General features: G+C 42.0%; 2 protein-coding genes across 2 annotated transcripts; both read right to left on the reverse strand.

Annotated features, from left to right (window-relative positions):
- Positions 1-933: 933 nt before the first annotated feature.
- On the reverse strand, positions 934-9,513 carry cldn10l2 (claudin 10-like 2). The gene is made up of 5 exons (XM_015966304.3): positions 9,257-9,513; positions 3,472-3,633; positions 3,289-3,376; positions 3,107-3,214; positions 934-1,673 (listed from the first exon to the last, which is right to left on the reverse strand). Exons 1-5 carry the CDS (start codon positions 9,504-9,506, stop codon positions 1,490-1,492), a joined length of 792 nt encoding a protein of 263 aa, XP_015821790.3. The 5' UTR covers positions 9,507-9,513; the 3' UTR covers positions 934-1,489.
- Positions 9,514-9,720: 207 nt separating this feature from the next.
- On the reverse strand, positions 9,721-14,207 carry LOC107389888 (claudin-10). Its single transcript, XM_015966303.3, has 5 exons — positions 13,957-14,207; positions 11,309-11,470; positions 11,031-11,112; positions 10,849-10,953; positions 9,721-10,758 (listed from the first exon to the last, which is right to left on the reverse strand). Exons 1-5 carry the CDS (start codon positions 14,168-14,170, stop codon positions 10,602-10,604), a joined length of 720 nt encoding a protein of 239 aa, XP_015821789.1. The 5' UTR covers positions 14,171-14,207; the 3' UTR covers positions 9,721-10,601.
- Positions 14,208-21,117: the final 6,910 nt, after the last annotated feature.

Genomic DNA, 21,117 nt, shown 5'->3' on the forward strand with positions numbered 1-21,117 from the left:
ATTTCTGTTTCTGTGATTAACTTTTTTCTAATAAAATCAATAAACAATCAGTGACTGGTGTAAATTGTATTTTTATTGTACTCAAAGAAGTTTACAGATGATGTTTGACCTTTATTTCTGTAAGAAAAACTAAATGGGATGAACAACACAAGAACTTTATGATCAATGAATGACAAAATCATTTATTATCATCATTATTATCATTATTATTATTTAGTCATAAGAATCTGCTGCTATTAAAGAGTTTCTAGTGATATTTTTAAATAAAAGTTAAAGCTTTTGTTAAAATGAATACAAGTAAACACAGGACAGCATCATTTACAGCAAGAAAGGAAATGTAACATAAAATGAAAAAATAATCCATTTATCTACAAGTAATCCAGACCATCTGATATTACTTTTGATTAGTCATTTTACCTGTTTAGTTAAACAAATCGTTGTTTTAAAATACAAGCACTGCATGCCGTCTCCCTCTGTTTGTCATTGCCCTTGAGTCAGGCTGTAACAGAAATTAACCCACACGCAGAAAAAAAGTTAAATACCTACATCAAACAGAGGAGAAGGCCTCAGGTTTCACTTTTCCAGTTAAACCAAAACACTTTGAGTCTAAGTCGCACTCTCCTGCATCTGATCAAAACAATCACAAACACAATAGATCTTAATGACATTGAGTTTTTGGGATAGGGAGGAGGGGTATTCATATGTAGTTTCAGCTCATTAAGGAACAACAGACAGCTACACTTTATAAGCTTGACTCTCCCATATTCCTGTCAGAATTGACAAAGCTCCTTGAATAAGAAGCGAAATGTCTTCAAGAAACCAAAGAAGCCCAGTTGCCTTCATTGAAACCCTTTTGGGTTACCATGGCCTGGATGAGTGAGAACCTTCATCAGCATGCACACACAGAAAACAAACCAGATGGGAGGTTTTCCCTCAAGTTCAAAAATACTTTATTAATCCCAGAGGGAAATAAATTTTTGTCAGAACTCATAAAAGCAATTATAAAAATAAAGAGTTATATAATGATCTCAGTATAATCTTCAAATAATCGTTAAAGATGTAGAATTTCTCAAAGAAAAAAATTCCAGATGGAAATTTCTATTTTTCAGGCATCCATACATTTGGAGTCCTCGATAGGCTTGGGTTCTGAGCCAAGTGAGGTTCTAGTAAGGTTATGGGATCTGCTTCCTATGTGCGTTTTCTTCTCGGAATAGTTGTTACTTGTACATCCTTAATCCCCAAAATTTAATTTGTTTAATTGGTTCAATCCCCAAAGTGATGAACTTCTTCACATCTTCTAAAAGACGTTTAACCACATTTTGTTGCAAATACAATCATCAACAAGATTTTTATTTAATTATTTTATTTTGGAGAGTGAGTGAAATAACAGTTGTTTTAATGTAAAACTACTGTATTTAATTCAATATCCATCTTACACCCAATAGTTTCCCACAGTCTTGTAGAATTTCTTTGTGACAGAAGCTTGACCCTACACAAACGCATCTCTCTCGGAGATTTTTGCCGGGGTTTTCTGGGAAAGCCTTGAGATCTTGCTGTTTGGGCGCCCCGAGCCCACATAAGAGCCATTTAGTCTGGAGGGGGCGTAGTATCCGGTGAATTCTGTGGGTGCAGGAGGCATGAATGTCCCTCCGTTGTTGACCTGTGCTGCTGTCCTGAAAAAATAAAATCATTGTCAGATTTAATGTTGTTGTATGAACAATATTATGCAAGAAATTGGACAGAGTGCATCCGGAAAGTATTGCATCACATTTTCCTTATTTTCTTTTGTTACAGCTTTATTTAAGATTGAATTCATTTTTCCCTTCAAAATTCTACACAACACCCAAAAATTATATATATATACACATATATATATATATATACACATATATATATATATATACACATATATATATATATATATATATATACACACATATATATATATATATATATATATATATATATATATACATATATATATATACATACATATATATATATATATATATACATATATATATATACACATATATATATATATATACACACATATATATATATATATATATATATATATATATATATATATATATATATATATATATATATATATATATATTAGAATTTCACTAATTAATTTAAAGAGTTGAAAAACTGGTAAAGGCCAAGCTAAAGATGGACAAAGCAACGTTTCATTTAGCCAGCGGGAAAGGTCCTATGTCGCAGAATGGCCAAAGAGCATCCAAACATGGATGAAAAGGTCTTTTGACCAAAGTTGGGTGGTATGTGAATAGTAGTGACACAAATAATTATGTAGAAGTAAAAAGAAGAGCTTAGAAAAAATGTTACTTGAGCACTGTGAGTAATGGATAACTGAGCATAAAAGTAAAAATGTGTTTGTCAATTTTTCTTAATCTACGTCCAAGCTCTCTGTTATGATTTTTTAAATTGGCAAATGCAGTTTGTTTGTCTAGCATTAGCACCCAGCAGCAACGCTGATGGAGTCCACCAGAGCAAAAATCAATTTGGAAAGAAACACACCTGAGTCCTAAGATATCGTATTCAAAAATACTTGCTGCCTAAAGTGCATGACCAAAGGACTGTAGCAAAGGTTAGAAATACTTATGTACACGTGATTTCTCAAAATTTGGTTTGTAATAAATTTGTAAAAATCTCAGACTTTTTCCTCATGTTCAGTGGCACCTCCAGAAAAGTTCAGGGGTGGCCAGATGGGCAGAGAAAACTTTGGGGTGACACACCAACTTGATCCATGTGGTCACTTGGGGAAAGTTTAGCCCATAGTGTCAGAATAAATGTTCCATTCATTCATTTTCATTAAAAAAACAAAACAAAACAAAACAAAAATACATCACATTTAAGAAACACAAAGACTTTAGCAAAAGTCAGTGGGGTGGCTAGCAATTTTTTAGGAATGGCTATGGCCACCCCTGGCCACCCCTTGGAGGTGCCACTGCTCATTTCATTATGGAGTGTTTGTATAATTTTGAAGTACAATGAGTTGAATGGTTTTACAATAAGTATTTGCAAAAAGTGATGAGATGCGAGCGCTTTCCAGATACACTGTAAACATGGATTTGATTACCTTCCAGGGAAGATTATTCTGAGAACTGTCACAGCATACAGGACAGCTCCAAACAGGACCAAAAAACATCCCACCAATCCTAGAAATATTGGAGGCCCTAAGTAATATCTGAAAAACAAAATTAAAAATGAAGAAAAGACAGAAACTTTATATGCTATTAACTGTATAAAAAAGGAAGATACCGTAGGACTCCTGGTCCAACCCTGGCAGCCAAAGCAGTTCTGACAATCCTGTTGATGTATAAGCAGTAAGCAGAAAGGTCCGATATGCCTGTGAGCAAAAGTTCCATCAAAACCAAATAATGAATGAGGGTCAAAACATTTCTGTCAGAGAAAAAGATCAAATGCCTCAAGCTCCATACTCACATCCAACAAAATGTAACACCGCTCCAGAAAAGACCAGCTTGTCTTTGATTTGATCTGTTCCTCCTAGGTAAGTGCAGTCCATCCCAATGAAACAGCAGAGCACGGCGCAGAACCCAAGAGACAACCCGCACATTAGCAGTCCTCTCACGGCCTGGACGTAATCTGTGAGGAAACAAAGAGCTCGGGTAGAAAAAGAAAAGAAAATACTACGAAGGCTGTGGGATTCTTTCAGACTGAGTTGACACCAAAAGTACAATTACTATGGAATGAGACGTCATCTCACAAATACAAATAAAATTGCTTTGTTTTCATCATGATATTAAAACTTTTGGCCTTTTGATCATTTTTAGTAAATCACAAGACAATTGAATGGGTTAAATCAACAAATGTTTAGGAACAAGGACGGCAGTAGCTCAGGAGGTAGAGCGGGCTGTCCAGTAACTGGAAGGTTGTTGGTTTTATCCCAGCTCCAGAATGCTGCTGTTGTGTCCTTGGGCAAGACACTTAACCCTTTCCTACTGGTGGTGGTCAGGGGGGCTGGATGTGCCTGTGTTCGGCAACCTCGCTTCCGTCAGGGCGCCCCATGGCAGCTGTGGCTACATCGTAGCTCATCACCAGTGTTTGAATCTGTGTGTGAATGGGTGAATGACTGATTGTGTTGTAAGGCGCCTTGGGGGGTTGTAGAACCCTAAGAAGGTGCTATACAAATACAGGCCGTTTACCATTTAACAAAAGTAAAAATCTGGATTTCAGCTCATTTTTTATACAGGTGTTACAAAAATACTATGTAAGTGACTTTTGTACAAAACAAGATTAATTTATTTTACCTCAACTCTATAGATGATGGTAATATTGAGTAAACAGATGTAATAGTGTAGTGTTTATGTTGCTGTTTTCAATCCTTCACAAATGAGGTTATTTTGTGTAAACGTCATGTTACCAATACAAATATAGTCTCTCTGGAAATTATTCAGAATGCATAACTTTTTCCACATTTTGTTATAATACAGCTTCATTAAAAAATTATTTAATATTTTCCCTCTCAAAGTTATCTCTAATTACTAATGGGAAACACACACACACACACACACACACACACACACACACACACACACACATTTATATATATACATATATATATTTTTTGCACATTTATTAAAAATAAAAAAAAGTATTCACAGGCATTGAAGCTCAGAATCTTCCTGTTTCCACTGATCATGCTTGAGATGGAAACCCATCTGGAGTTTGCCAAGAGGAACCAGAAGGACTCTTAGGCCGTGAGAAAGAATTCTCTGGTCTGGTGAGACAAAAATGGAGCTCCTTGGTGTGAATGCCAAGCATCAGGTTTGAGGAAACCAAGGCCAATACCATCCATGGTGGTGGCAGCTTCATGGGGATGTTTTTCACCAGTAGGAACTGGGAAACTGGTCAAAATAGAAGTAAAGATAAATGCAGCAACGCATAGAGATGCTGGATAAAAACTGCTCCAGAGCATTGACGTCAGACTGGGGCGATGGTTCATCTTTCAGAAGGACAATGACCCTAAGCACACAGCCAACATGTCAACAGAGTGTCGTCGTCATCATCTTCCTCCGCTTATCCGGGTCCGGGTCGCAAGGGGCAGCATCCCAACTAGGGAGCTCCAGACCATCCTCTCCCTAGCCACCTCCACCAGCTCCTCCGGCAGGACCCCAAGGAGTTCCCGGACCAGATTGGAGATGTAACCTCTCCAACGTGTCCTGGGTCGACTCGGGGGCCTCCTGCCGGCAGGACATCCTGACCAGATGCCCGAACCACCTCAACTGACTCCTTTCAATCCAGAAGAGCAGCGGTTCTACTCCGAGTCCCTCCCGAATGTCTGAGCTCCTCACCCTATCTCTAAGGCTGAGCCCGGCCACCCTACGGAGGAAACTCATTTCGGCCGCTTGCATCGGTGATCTCGTTCTTTCGGTCATTACCCAAAGCTCGTGACCATAGGTAAGGATTGGGACGTAGATTGACTGGTAAATTGAGAGTCTGGCTTTCTGGCTCAGCTCCCTCTTCACCACGACAGATCGGATCAACGTCCACAGCACTGCAGACGCCGAACCAATCCGCCTGTCGATCTCCCGATCCCTCCTACTCTCACTCGTGAACAAGACCCCAAGATACTTAAACTCCTCCACTTGAGGTAGGACCTCACTCCCGACCCTGAGTTGGCAAGCCACCCTTTTCCAGTCGAGAACCAGTGTCTCAGATTTGGAGGTGCTGATCCTCATCCCAGCCGTGCCACACTTGGCCGCGAACCTACCCAGCATGAGCTGAAGGTCAGAGCTGGATGAAGCTAGGAGCAAAAAGCAAAAAGCAAAGACGAGATTCTCCTGCCACCAAACTCGACACACTCCACACCACGGCTGCGCCTAGAAATTCTGTCCATAAAGGTAATGAACAGAACCAGTGACAAAGGGCAGCCCTGGCGGAGTCCAACCTTCACCGGGAACAGGTCCGACTTACTACCGGCTATGAGGACCAAACTCACTCTCTTCTGGTAAAGGGACTGAATGGCCCTTAACAGAAAGCTACTCACCCCATACTCCTGGAGCATCCCTCCTAGGGTGCCCCTGGGGACACGGTCATAAGCCTTCTCCAAATCCACAAAACACATGTGGATTGGTTGGGTAAACTCCCGTGCCCCCTCCATCACCCTTGCAAGGGTATAGAGTTGGTCCACAGTTCCACGGCCAGGACGAAAACCACATTGCTCCTCCTCAATCTGAGATTCAACTATCGATGGGACCCTCCTCTCCAGTACCTTGGAGTGGATCTTTCCAGGGAGGCTAAGGAGTGTGATCCCCCTATAGTTGGAACACACCCTCAGGTCACCCTTCTTAAAGATGGGGACCACCACCCCAGTCTGCCACTCCACAGGAACTGCCCCCTGATGACCACGCAATGTTGCAGAGACGTGTCAACCACGACAGCCCTACAACATCCATAGCCTTGAGATACCCAGGACGAATCTCATCCACCGCTGGGGCTCCGCTGCTGTGTAGTTGTTTGAATACCTCAGCAACTTCTGCCCCCAAGATTGGACAGTCCATCCCCAGGTCTCCCGGCTCTGGTTCCTCCTCGGAATGCGCAAAGGTGGGATTGAGGAGCTCCTCAAAGTATTCCTACCACCATCCGACTATAGCCCCAGTTGATGTCAGCAGCTCCCTTTCCCCACTGTAAACAGTGTGAGTGAGTTGCTGCCTTCCTCTCCTGAGGTGCCAGGCAGTTTGCCAGAACCTCTTTGGAGCCGATCGATAGTCATTCTCCATGGCCTCACCAAACTCCTCCCACGCCCGAGATTTTGCCTCGGCAACTGCCACTGCTGCACCTCGCTTGGCTATCCGGTACCTGTCCACTCCTCCAGAGACCCACGGACCAGCCACGCCCTGTAGGCCTCCTTCTTCAGCCTGACAGCTCCTCAAACCTCTGGTGTCCACCAGCGGGTACGGGGGTTGCCACCATGACTGGAAACGGCCACCTTGCGACCACAGCAAGCAACAGCCGCCTCAACAATCGCAGAGTGGAACAAGGCCCACTCGGAGTCAATGCCCCCCACTGCTCTCGGGACGTGGTCAAAGATCTGCTGGAGGTGGGAGTTGAAGACCGTCTTGACAGGTTCTTCTGCCAGGCATTCCCAGCAGACCCTCACTATGCGTTTGGGTCTGCCAGGTCTACGCGGCATCTTCCCCTGCCATCTGATCCAACTCACCATCAGGTGGTGATCAGTTGACAGCTCCGCTCCTCTCTTCACCCTGGTGTCCAAAACATACGGCCGCAGGTCAGATGATATGACTAAAAAGTTTATCATCGACCTGCGACCAAGGCTGCCCTGGTACCGTGTACCGATGGGCATCCTTATGTTCGAACATGGTGTTCGTTATGGCCAGACTGCGGCTTGCACAGAAGTCCAATAACAAAACACCACTTGAGTTCAGATCAGGCGGTTCCTCCCAATCACACCCCTCCAGGTCATGCTGTCATTGCCCACGTGAGCATTGAAGTCCCCCAGCAGGACAATGGAGTCCTCTGATGGAGCACTATCTAGCACTCGTCCGAGGGACTCCAAAAAGGGTGGGTACTCTGAACTGATATTTGGCCCATAAGCACAAACAACAGTCAGGACCCATTCCCCGACCCGAAGGTGCAGGGAAGCTACCCTCTCATCCCCCGGGGTAAACCCCAACACATGGGCAGAGAGTCTTGGGGCTAGCAAAAAGCCAACCCCAGCCCTCCGCCTCTCACACGGAGCAACTCCAGCAAAGGAGAGTGTCCAACCCCTCTCAAGGACTTGGGTTCCAGCTGTGTCGAGGTGAGTCCAACTATACCTAGCCGGTACTGCTCAACCTCTGCCACAAGCTCCTGCTCCTTCCCCACCAGCGAGGTGACGTTCCATGTCCCAAAAACCAGTTTCCTTGTCTGGGGATCGGACCGCCAAGGCTCCCGCCTCGGTCTGCCACCTGATCCACACTGCACCGGACCCTTCATGTTCCTCCTGCGGGTGGTGGGTCCACAGTTGGATGAGCCCAAGTATCCGGTTCGGGCTGTGCCTGGCCGGGCCCCATGGGCGAAAGCCCAGCCACCAGGCCCCAACCCCAGGCCTGGCTCCAGGGTGGGACCCCGGTAACCCTCCGGGCCGGGTACTCCGACTCTTCGATTGTACATCCATGAAAGATCCTCTGAACCGTTCTTTGTCTCATCCTTCACCTAAGACCAATTTGTCATGGGAGACCCTACCAGGGGCACAAAGTGCCCCAGACAACCTAGCTCCTAGGATCATTAGGGCACTCAAACTCCTCCACCACGATAAGGTGACGGTTCAAGGAGGAGGTCAACAAAGTGTCTATAGGACAACTCTTTGAACATCCTGGAGTGGCCCAGCCAGAACTGACGTGACTCCGACTGAACATCTATGGAGAGAGTCCCATCTAACCTGATGGAGCTTGAGAGGTGCTGCAAAGAGAATTGGGCCATAAAACCAGGCGTGCAGGCTTGTGGCTTCGTATTCAAAAAGACACGAGGTTGTAATCGCTAAAGGATCCTCAACAAAGTACTGAGCACAGGCTGAATACTTCTGTACATATAATTTATCAATTTTTTTTAAATCTTTAATGCATTTGTAAAATCTCTCTCCTGTGTTTTTATGGGGTGTTTGTTTATTTTGAGAGAAAAACAATCTGTTTTGAAAAAATGTTAAATGGCCTGTATTTGTTTAGCACCTTCTTAGGGTTCTACAACCCCCCAAGGCGCTTCACAACACAATCACCCATTCACATGCTGGTGGGGATGAGCTACAATGTAGCCGCAGCTGCCCTGGGGTGCAGTGATGGAAGCGAGACTGCCGAACCCAGGCACCACCGGTAGCCCTGACCACCACCAGCAGGCATGGCCGGTTCAGTGTCTTGCCCAAGGACACAACAGCAGCATTCACTGGCGGGAGCCGGGACTGAACCTACAAACCTTCCAGTTACTGGACAACCTGCTCAACCTCCTGAGCTACTGCTTTAACATAAACTGTGGATCAGGTATTTTCTGGATGCACCGTCACAGCAGCTGCATAATGCAGGTTACAACAAGACAGGAAGGATTATAAAACCAGTAAATTGCAGTGATGCTTAAGTGAACACATTTTAGCTCCTGGAAACATGAAAGCAACTCTAAATTAGATGCTAGAGCAAACATAAACAACAATGATCCAAGAGCCTAGCTGACTACTACAAATTATTCAGAACAGGCTTCATTATGGTTTGGACCTTACAGCTGACGTTCCAGAGGACCGGGTAATCCCTGCAGTTGGTGACTGCTGTAGAATCAGTGTAGCAGTCCTTCCACAGGTTGGACCAGTACCAGGCCACCTTGATAACGTTAGAACCACCTTGCCCTCCTAATTGGCTGGTCCTCCAGTAGTCCATCGCCAAGGTGCACAGCACAAACAGCCATCCCAATGAGGAGACCAAGAAGCCGAGTATTTGGATCAAGCGCTTCTGCATTGCTGGAAATACGGACATCTGCTTATGGAGGATGGTGGAATAACGCTTTAATGGAACATTGGAACGTTGTGCACAATGTTTACAGTAAACTGTGGGGAATATGTCACTTGTTTTGGGACACTTTACACCACCACAAGCTACAAATTAACCTTGTGTTATTACAATTTTAGAAAAGTCCCTTTAAAATGCACATTCTGGTTTGAAAGGTGCAGTCCGAGATGTTTCTCGGGAACATTATTTGCCATATTTCTTGAAATGCTCTTAATATACCAATGGTAGCCAATATGTTTTCTTCTTCTCTCTTTATTTTGGTTGTCACGTCAACAGAAAGAAAGTTTCAAACAACAACGATAACATCATAAAGTACATCCCAAAAAGGAATAGGCAGAAGCAGGGCATATTTTAGCCTACCTTATTATCCATCTATTTTATGTAAATGTATGCTATTTATTTCTTTTTCAATTTACTATATAAAATGACAATATCTCACTTTTTGCCAACAAAAGAAAAAATAATTTATTTACACATACTTTTCATAATAATTAAGTATCTAACATCATTTTTATCAAAAACTAATAATTTTAAAGTTGCAATAGAAAATAGTGATGACCAGTATAACAAACAAATCAACCATCAATTATCATGACTTTTCTGTAATAATGCTGTATCAGATTCTTTACTCTTCCTTATTAGTTGTTATTCAGAGATGAGCTCTCATTCATTTATTCTCATTAACAGGAAGCAGACAAAGAAACAGCCAGAAAAACATTTTTCCTAGAAAATAAAACATTTTATTGTTATGTACAAAAGACAAGTGGCATCTTTGAATCCATAGGTACATTTTTAAGCAGATGTTTTTGATCGTGCTGCTGAAAAATCTGTGATGCAGAGCAGGATGAGTTTATGGTATAAACCGTATCAGGACACTTAATTCTTTCTCCCTTAAGGAAATATGTAAACGTTTTAAATCTTACTCCTGCTGCAAATCAGGATCAGTGCAGTTGTTGGAGTGAAACCACCGTAGGAGCTGCATCTTTTATTTTTTCCCTTTCTCCATAAAACTTTCAAGATCCACCGCCAGCTTTGACTTAGAGAGATTTGCATTCACATCCCTCACACATATACGTTCTTATCAAAGTGTGGCGTCTTGGAGGAGCTGCTGTAACCTGCAGGCGGCCTCTCGTTTGCAGGCGCCACCACCCCTCTCATGTAGGAGGAGATATGGGAATGGGAGGCTGCAGATCTGTAGACGGAGTTCACCTGATTGTGCCTGTAAGGAAGGAAAACACAGCTTTAACTTTGTACACAGAGCGATCCCAGAAAGTGACTTAATAAAAGAGAATTAGCTGCTTTTGTTAACCTTTTAGACAAGGAATCTGTGATTGAGAAGCAGAATATGCTCCCGCCCACAATGCAGAGAACTGAACCCGCCCAGCCGATGAACAGAGCAGCTCCGAGCTCGTACCTGTGATCACACAAAAATAAACCAGAAGGATATCCCCAAACGGATGAATTTACTCAGATTTAAGTTAAAATCCTCACTTTTGAGCCACAAACATCGGATCAAAGAACTCTGATGTGATACGATGAGCGTAGAGGGAACAAGCAGAGAGTGAGCAGAGGCCTATAAGTCAGGAAATGCATAAAAAACAAATAAAAACATGGCATCTCATGCATCATCACAAGACGTTGATCAGTTTTTAAGACTCAGTGTTGTGAATGACTCAGCCACTACCACATCTCACCTCATCTGTAACAGTTGATGAGTTATTGGAGCATTTGAGAGGATAGACCCCGACAGGTGCTTTATTCAGACTCACCACTTAAAATGAAATCTACACCAGCAAAGCAGGCAATCTTGGCTTTGTTTTTATCACTTCCACCAATTTTTGTACATTTCATCCCCACGAGGGCAAACGCCGAACCGAAGGAACCCAAACAGACAGCCGCGATCATCAGTCCTCTGCATGCCTGGATGTAACCTGCAGAGCAACAACACACTTCTGTCCTCATCTGGTGGTTTTCATCATCACATCTGCAAACAGCAAGGTCGATGAGTAACCGACCTTTTGACCCCCTCACACCTAAAGCAAGTAATTCAATTTGTCACAAGTAAGCTTAACTGTTTTCAGTCACCTATGTGGGTTTTGCTGTGTTGGAATGAAGCGTGTCAATCAAACATGATGCTGAGGCAAATATTAGCTTTGGAAGTTAACCTCTGAAATCAGCCTTGCATGGTCAAAACTGCCCGAGGTTCCTAAATCTCTTTTGTAGCTTCCAAGCTGCAGGAACAAAAGCTAAACGTTGACATTTTTTTTAAGTGAATGAGAGTTTAATCATCAGATTTCATCTGGGCTTTTGAGGCCCGTCAGAAAATTAACGTAAAGACGAGAAAACAAAAAAATACAATAAGGTTTAAAAAGTTTTAGAATAAAAAAAAAAGTCTTTCAATGTTATAAATTAAATGGAACATGTGAATAAAGTTAAAGTTAAAGTTAATAAATAAGGTTATGATCAAAGATGTATCATTTATTTGAATAAAAGCAACAATAACAAGAAGATCGGACCGTCCAGAGCCAGCATCGAGGGGAAGTCTTTGCAGTTGGAGACTCCGGTTGAGTCGGTGACGCAGGTCTTCCATAGATTGGACCAGTAGGTAGCCGTGGTGATCACCGTTCCATCGAGCGATGAGACCTTCCAGTAGTCGGTCGGCAGGGTGGAGGACACCAACACCCAGCCCGACGTGGTCAAAACAAAGGCCGCAATCTCCTGAAACATGCTGCTCAGAGCGAGTCCGGAGGATCGGTGCGATTGATAGTTAATGTGTGGTGGACGGTTATATTCTGCAGGGAGGAGTTTGGGCCTGATCAGCAAGTGGCCAATAATCTGATGAAACATTTTCCAGCCCCCCTTACAATGAGCATGTCACTGGGACTCAGAGACGCTCAAAAATAAGAACATTGTTCATCTTTGCATAACTTCATTGAGTTTTAATCAGCAAATTTGAGGTTGTGTTCAATTATTTTTTTAATAAATCTGATTTAAAAAGAGTTGCTTTGCTGTGGGATTTGTAAATATAATGTTTAATCTTCGTTTCAGGCTTAAAACAACAGGCTGTAGATGAAATATTGACCAAATGCATCACAATTCCCGGTGATTTTAGAGAAAAAATAATCAGAAATATCCTAAATCTATATTTCACAATGAGCCTCATGTTGTTGTCAGCCATCAGCTGGAGCCAAGATCTTCCCACTGAGGTCTTCTACCCGTGAGGTTCTTTTAGACCTTTATAATTATTTTCTACACTTGGTAACAATTTAGAATGAAAGTCTATTTATTATTGTTAATTGTTGCATTATTAAGCATTAATAAACAAATATCCCTTATTAACCCTTTGATGCATAATGGTCACTACAGTGGACAGGTACTCAAAATAGTTATTTATTTGTTTTTGCTATTAAGCACAGCTGTTGAGGACTTTATTGCATTTGAGCCCCTCCATTTGGACTTCGGTAAGCCAAGCCAACATATTTCATGCTCAGAATACACGCTGTCCACTGAGGTGGACATGTAATAAATTATTTGTAAATTATAAAATTTTACAAAAAATATTTGTTGAAATTTGTTTCATTCACACCTAAAGATGAATGAAAAAATTGTTAAAAAAAATCATAGTCGAAGATTTCATCATTCATGCATCAAAGGGTTAATGTTCCTTGTATTGTTAACTATTAAGTGTTAATTAATGCACTGAGTAATGTTAATAAAGGGACCCTTATTGTGAAGCGTTACTCTCTACTCAGACTCCACAGAAACAGTTAAATATCTAAGAATTCACATTTCTCACCGTTTAAACAAGTAGCCTAAATAAATAAGTTAATAAAGCTTGAATAATTATCTGCCCCTTTTTTGAGCACATTTTAATTTATTTGCCAAAAACCTTACATCAGATTAACTACAGTTCTAGGTAAATTATGGAGATTCTCATGCAAGCTAAGTTGGATTAGATTTTTGAATAATGTGGGAAATGCATAATAATAATAACAATAATAATAATAATAATAATAATAATAATAATAATAATAATAATAATAATAATAATAATAATAATAATTATTATTATTATGCATAATGGAAGTAAATAATGTGTGTAACTAAAGAAAAACCACACACATTACTTTATACAAACCAAATACATCACATTTATCATGCAACTAAAAGCTTTTTTTCAATGATGTTTTAGCATCTCTATAAATAAAATAGAATTTAAAAACAAGTTTGAGGGGAAAAAGGCAACACATTTAAAAAAATAGACATCTGCACACAATGCCTCGTGCATTTAATAGAAACATGAATATATTTGACAAAGCGTTTAACAATGCTTTTTTTTTGGATGAATAAAAGTTGATAACAGACATTAGTGAGAATCTGTTTGCAGCAGCGGAGCACAGAGATCCTCTGATCTTACCTTCCAGCTGGAACATGGTGTGATGCGGTCGGCAGTGTAGAGCTCCGATGGCGTTCCCAGCACAGTTGTTCCACAGACCCTGCAGCACCCAGGTGGCTGTGATGACTGAGGATGCCCGACTCGTGGCCCTCCACTCATTGGACACTGTGGCAGCGATGGTGGCACCAAGTCCTGAAAGGCCACTCATCAAAGCCAGAATCTGCCAGCCTGTCATCTGATGCTGCGGGGTACGTTTGCAGGCTTTTGGTAGATCCAAGATGGACAAAGAAATAAAACATCTAGAGGCAACACAATTACACTGAGAACATGTGTTTCACTGATGATTAACAGACTAGACATGCTACCTGCTCAGATGTGGGGGTGGGGGGCTCAAAGTGAAACAGTAAGAGAAGGATGAGCTGGACGTTAGATATTAAATCAGGAAGGAGATGGAGCTCCATGTGTGCGTCCATGCTGTTGCTCAGACATGATGTCAAAAATAATAAAGAAGTAATCATTACAGAGGAAAAACAACGTCCAGTTACTGGTTCACCTATTGTCCACAGGAACTGAAACACTAATGATTGTCAGCTCATGTGTGGACACGTATCATACTAGTCATGTTACAGGTTCTCGTTTCAGTGAAGCCTCGTAACACGTATTTACTTACTTATGTCCACCTTTATAAAGATTTCTGAAATAGACCTTTAATTAATGATCTGATTCTAACAGTTTAACATGTCACAAGAGCATTTTAAAGTTTTAATGGTTTTGGTAAAACTATAAGGTGATTCACCTTCTTTGCTGCTACACAGAGATGTCCTCAAGATTTGTAAACATCCCTTTTCTTATATCTAAGGTCAGGTGAGGGAAGGGATTTAGGAGGGAAACCCAGAGATCCCTCATAGCTTCTCGGATTCGCATGGTGCTCCAGAAAGGATCCATAATCTATCCAGGCATCTTTATCAGATCCCCCAAACCACCTTAACTGACTCTTTTAGAGGCAGAGCAGCCGAACAAACAGAACCACATCTTCTGCTAAAGGTAGAGATAGGACCCAGAGTTCTCCAGATCAGACACCCTACTGATTTATATTTTTACATTAATGCTGGTGACTGTGGTCTGGATGCTGCATGGAGACATCTCTTTGCAGCCTTGTTGCCGAAATCATAGCGTTTCATTGTGTTTTCACCCATTTGCCTCCAGATATTTTGCATTGGAGAGAGCTGGCTCTCTCTGGGGTGTCCCACAGGGGCCTATTGTTGGCCCTCTCCTGTTTTCTATTGTTTTTTGCTATGGGAGCACACTTTTGAAAACGTTGGGTCAGCTTTAATTTTCATGCAGGTTTATTTTCCTGTTGAGTCTGCCACAAATGAACAGTTAGAATAGAAGAGTATAGAAAACCTCTTTATTGTCCCTCAGTGGAGAAATGATGTTGTCACAGCTGCAGTTACATTCACATCAGGAGCAAAAAGGAGACATAACACAGAAATGCTTTCAGGATTCAAAAATCTAAATATTGGATACACATTTTAAGAAATATAAAATGATGTGAGGAAATAGATAGCAGAGTATTTACAGGGAATGAATGAGTGCATGACAACTGAAACAGTGTAAATAAATGAATGAGGAAATAAATAAATGCTTTTCTAAAACATATCTTTATTTTCTTTTGTCCACGTTTATTTCTTCATATTTTATTTTCTCATTTATTTATTATCTATTATAGCAAGAAGAGTTCTCCCCAGAAGGGTAGAGAGGCAGGACTCAACAATAACAATAAATGACTACACATGTTTAGCATCTTTTTAGCCACTAGAGGGCAGCAGAAGCTCACATTTCCCTGCTGTTTCCTGCTGCCTGATGTTTTTGGATGACTGATACTGACTGACACCATGGTTCCTGTGTTTAGGTAGGAAGGAACACTGTTTAAAAGGAAAACTCAGCTTGCCTTCGAATTTGAAACATTTCCTGACGGGCTCTCGTTTTCTGATCCTGGTTCTCATGTTGCTCAGTGGTCTGACGCATGTAAGTTACAGTTTTTTAATCATCAGTTTAAAAAGGTTTTAACCCTCTGGAGGCAGGCGTTGCAGATTTGCTACGTTAAAACCTACCTACCTGGTTACTCCACATACGTATTTCATGAGCATTTTTTAACTCAGAAGTACCGCTGAAGGACTTAGTTGTTCGTCCTTTTATCAAAACTTATTTTGAGCCTGAGAGGGTTAACCCAAATGAGTAAATTAATTAGATAATCAGAAATGTGATGGGGGTTTGCTGCTGATTTGTTTATACAAAGATGTGTGTAGGCTTCACGCTGGTGGGATGCTGCTTCTTTATGGTCTTTGTAAAGACAAAAATGGATACATGTGAATAAAAAAAGTGTTTTGTAAGGTAATCAACATTTTTTTGGGTCTGGAAGTGGTGAATGAGTTTGTAGAAGATGACTGAACAGTTTGTTATTCTTTTCCTGGCCTCGTGCTTGTCCACATCTCTTCCTTGCTGTGTTTCTGCTTTTCTTCTGGACCTTTGTGTCTTTCTCTGGCTGACTCTTAAGGCCTCTGAACAGAAGCACACGAGTGTGACAGAGCTCTTCAGTGGCAGCTGTACCTTGACCTGCACCTTGATGTTCACGCAGGTGAAGATCACCGAGCACTCGTTGCTCTTTGTGTACCTCCGAGGCTGTGAAAGCGGCAGCCATTCACTGAGCAGATCTGCAGTTCTTTGGCTGTGGCCCAAGGCCTTCAAGGCCCGATGTGTGCGTGCGCGGGTCTCAGCTGTACGACGAGATAGCAGCGCCTCTCTTGTTCTCTGCTGCTGGATTCCTCTGTCTGTCGTGACTCCCAGCCTCTTCACTCTTTCAGGCTTTGTATTCACAGCAATAAAACAGCTTTCAAGAGGGGAAAAAGCATACTCAGAGAGAAAAATAAAGCCATAATCATGTCGACTTAAACGCAGAGCTGATCGTGAAACAGGCGCTCAGAGAGAACAGGAGATGCTTTCTCTACTGATCATTTTGTCACCCTTCTCTAATCCTGGACAAGATCATGTTTTGAACACATCATCCGGACATCAGATAAATAAATCCCTCATTTATCGATGTTTCGGGAATTAAAAAGAGCCACGAGATAACAGCGTGCAAACAATTAAACCTATGGCTGTCACGCATCACCACTAGAGAGCAGGCTGCAACCTTATTTGTTAAATTGTGTTCAGTTACATTAATACATCTAAGTTTGAATATTCTTTTTTTCTTATCTGATCTGTTATTCTCACTATAATAAAATCCTACCTTTAAGTAAATGATTAGTGAAGATTATAAAGAGCAAAGTTATTTGTCATTTTTTGGGAAATAAATTTGTATTTGTAAATCAGAGGACGTCAGTTGAGTCCAGATTCTTGTGATCATATTTAATACCGCGAGTACTTTTAAGATGTTAAAAATGTGCAGAAAAACCCGTTTCATTGTGAGGCTTCATAGAAAAAGCAAACATCAGATTGAGTGAACGCTGTTTGCAGAGCAGCAGTCGCTTGTTTGGACTTCCTGTCTGTGCAAATAAGGGTGCATTTGTCTTGTGCACTGTATCAGAAACTTTGATAATTTTATTATATTTGCACGCTGTAGCTTCTGGTTCAGTGATGTGTGCAAAGTGAGCAAACAGGCTAAATATGTTCATCTTTACACAAGAAGATGGATAACTTTGCAACATCTCGTGCATTTTTAACAAACCTTAAAATCTAATTTTTAGCATCTTGTTGCATTAATTCAAGACTTTTAATTAGGTTTTAAAAAATTACAATCCAAAGTCAAATATCAAGCAAGCCCACTTTGATAACTTCAATTTTTCTGCAGCATTGTTCACCCGTCAGGAGATAATTACACAGCCTAATCTCCTCACAGTGACACGAGTGTACGGCACAATCAGCCCGGGTGGGAATTCTCAGCAACTGGTTTCTGTGTAATGAGTCATAATAAGCCCGTAACACGACTCTAAATATTATTAGGGTGGGTGTTCAGGAGCTCGTGGCTTCGACGGGCTTTAGAGCTGGGTTGTATGGTGAGAAAGCAGAAAACTCCACATTGGTTAAATCCCTGGCTTTTGTTTTTACCACCGCCGTTTGCATTGCATGCCGAGCTACCTGACTGCTTATCAGGGCGTGCCTCGCCTGGTGATCCGCACACACAAAAGAGAGCAAACACTTTGGATAATGTAATAATCTGTTTAATAGAGCAGCGAAGGAGAGGCTTAACAGATGCTGCTATCTGATTGCTGTTGTGCAGCAATCAGTAACTGCGGGACAAGTCCAGTTATTAAAGCCTTGGCCTCCAAAGTGCACCATGTTGGACTGGATCAGTTTGCTTTGCCAAAACGTTGCTTTTAAATGCAGGTTTTAAAGTATTTTAGTATTAAAAATGACATTTATTATTATATAGTTTTTTATTATGTGAAATGCTAATATACAAAGAAAAATCTCATATTTGTAGTGTTCCTGTTATTTTCTTTCCTCCTTTTGAGGAAGTAAGGGTTAGGTTTTCTTTATTCACTCATTCAGATCCTCACAGTAAACTGGAATCATTTCGTGTGTAACGTTTTCACACACGTGATTTGTTTCCAAGGAGGAAAAAGTTGCACGTTTCAGAGGTCACTTTTACCGAAAAGAACATTTTCTGGTTTTGGCTTATAGCAGCACCACACACTCATGCACACTCAATTTCATGTGAATTTCTGCTACTTTAAACGTGCATTTTGCTCAGTTTTAGTTGTACGTTCGGTTTCATTTAAACGTGATCCCGTTAGAGCAGCGCAGACGCCGGTGATCGTGTCAAGCTAATGTTGATCCCTGTAATTTAGTGTCATTGAGTGGGCTAATCCCCTCAGACTGCAGGCCAGGGCTTCAGCTCATCAGCACAGTCAAGAAGTGGAATTTCAGTCAACACACACACACACACCCTTATTGTTTGTGGGCCATCTCAGCGCTGGGCGTCGATCGGCTGCTGTTGAGGCATCAGATCTTCTGTGGTCAGCGCTGTGGGATTCTAATTGTGTCTGCAGAGGCGAGTGTTTTTAATGTCTGTATTTCAGGTCTGCAGTGCAAGAGCTTCGAGAGTGAAGTGAAGAAGTGCTGCAGAGAGGACGATGATATCGAAGTGTGTAAATTGAATGTGAAGATGGAGCGGCGCGTGTGTGCAGCATGGCTGATAGGGCTCCCCCTCGCTCGGCACTTCCACTATTTAATTGCATGAAAGGGAAGGAGAGGAGATTGCAGGAGGCTGGCGGTGCGAGCGAAGAGAATGGATTTAGAATGTATTAGTATTGGCAGCAAGGCGCCGGCGGTGGGAGGCTGCCCCAGGCCTCCGGGCCCCTTCATGCAAACGCAGGTGAGCTGTGCCACCTCCAGCCCTGGCAGCCCCCTCCCTGGTATTACTTTATTATCACGCTCTCCTCACTGAAAGGCCCCTCCGACTGCACCGGGGCCCACACATGGAGCGGCTCTGAGTCCTCCCCTTATCTTGATGTTTACAGGGAACAGCGATTTGCCACACGCCCTGCTCTAGCTGGACCCCACTGTTCCACTTCTCCCCCTGCTTCACCTAATATCTCCACCTTTAGAAGGCCACCTTAGTCGGGAGCGCTTGATATTTCCTGAGCCTGAAAAGTGGTGCAAATCACCCCTGGAGTCCTGAAGCATGAGAAATTGTTTGATACTAATGCTGCTGATATCCTGAAATGTCTATACCCCCTTTTATACAAAAGGTGATATTGTTGACAGCCACCCAGAGTGATTGAAGCCATTGTCCCACGCTGATCTTACCTCACAGGCATCTCAGTGCACTGGAGGTCTTTGTGTAACTGCATCACTGTAATGTATCCTCTATATTCTGGACAGAAGGACGAGGATCTTTACTTCATCTCCAGTACAACTCTGTTAACCGAGCTGCTTGTTAAACAGCTGATAGCCGACTGATGCTGCCTGCTCCAACACCCTCCAACCACTGGATGATGTAACCAGGAGAAACCGATCCTCTTCCTATTGGCATTGTTTGTCAGACACGCTTGGATTTGGGTCATCTATGGCTTAGACAGTAAAATTACATAAAATATTATCAAATGTTTCACAAACGCAATTTGACAACAACTCCCCCCGCCATTCCCACACTAGAGCAGCAGTATTCCAGCGTGTTGCAGCAGCAGCTCTACCCACTTCTCTTCAACCTTCCCCTCGGGACGTCTGCATGCTAAAGGGGCACTCACACTGTGAATAAGATTAGTCTGCTACTAAGTGTACAACATGCTTACGCCACTTGACTTTGAATCAGTACTGATTTGGAAGCATTGCTGGGTTGTTGCGGGGAATAATGCTCTGGCTGGGTTTATGCAATGGCTGTTACGGGGAGCCCGGCCTCGTCTGCATGCATGTTTTTTTAGGCGGGAGCGGCATTTTGGATAAAGCTGTAAGCTGCTTATGGCCGTGGAGAGAGGTGATTACAGGGCCCTCCTCCATAGGACCGACTGGAAGCCGGGAGGCAACTTTTAGGTCAGTGGTGCCATGGCTTCGCCGTGCTTGTGCAGCGCTGTGCCAACGCTTTCCGCCAGCCCGCTGCTCCTTTCTCTCTGCATCCTACACACCATGCATGGCCCATTCCTTTACATTAAATAAACACATCTGCATTTCTATTGTCACTTACAGCAGATTTAGGTTTACTGCTCAAGTTTGAAAGCTTAATTTTAAGAGTTGCAATGTGTTCACTTTATTTAAAAAAGAAAAAATAACATCAGCTTGCAAATTAAGTAGAACTCAATTTTGACTTTTTAGACAAAATCAAAATATAAATAATTTAGAGGATTTCCTGATAAATCAAGTAAGTAATTGTTTATTTTGTGGCAAACAGTCTTCAGGGAACTGAGCATCTTATAAAGACCACACCCTGTGGACACACCTGCTGGTCGTTTAGCTAATTAGCTCCGCCAATTAGGGTGGAAATGCCAATCAAATCATTACAGCTCAAATAATAGAAACAAAACAACAAAATCATAAACTTCTGCTTTCACAAAGTATGATACAAATGTGACTAAAAACTTAAGCATAACTTACTTTTAATTCATATTCATAATCTTACATTTTATTTAGTATTTTTTAACTTACTTTCTTATCTTATTTTGAACACTTAAAATTTCAACA

Source organism: Nothobranchius furzeri, chromosome 14, assembly GCF_043380555.1.
Source record: "Nothobranchius furzeri strain GRZ-AD chromosome 14, NfurGRZ-RIMD1, whole genome shotgun sequence".
Lineage (NCBI taxonomy): Eukaryota > Metazoa > Chordata > Actinopteri > Cyprinodontiformes > Nothobranchiidae > Nothobranchius > Nothobranchius furzeri.

Coding starts and splice junctions, on each gene's coding strand:
- cldn10l2 (XM_015966304.3), bottom strand. CDS start 9,506: ATGTCCGTATTTCCAGCAATGCAGAAGCGCTTGATCCAAATACTCGGC. Junction 3,634..9,256: donor GGTCCTCTGGAACGTCAGCT/GTAAGGTCCAAA, acceptor GTTTCCTCACAG/ATTACGTCCAGGCCGTGAGA. Junction 1,674..3,106: donor AGAATAATCTTCCCTGGAAG/GTAATCAAATCC, acceptor TTATTTTTTCAG/GACAGCAGCACAGGTCAACA.
- LOC107389888 (XM_015966303.3), bottom strand. CDS start 14,170: ATGACAGGCTGGCAGATTCTGGCTTTGATGAGTGGCCTTTCAGGACTT. Junction 11,471..13,956: donor CACCATGTTCCAGCTGGAAG/GTAAGATCAGAG, acceptor GTTGCTCTGCAG/GTTACATCCAGGCATGCAGA. Junction 10,759..10,848: donor ACAGATTCCTTGTCTAAAAG/GTTAACAAAAGC, acceptor CCTTCCTTACAG/GCACAATCAGGTGAACTCCG.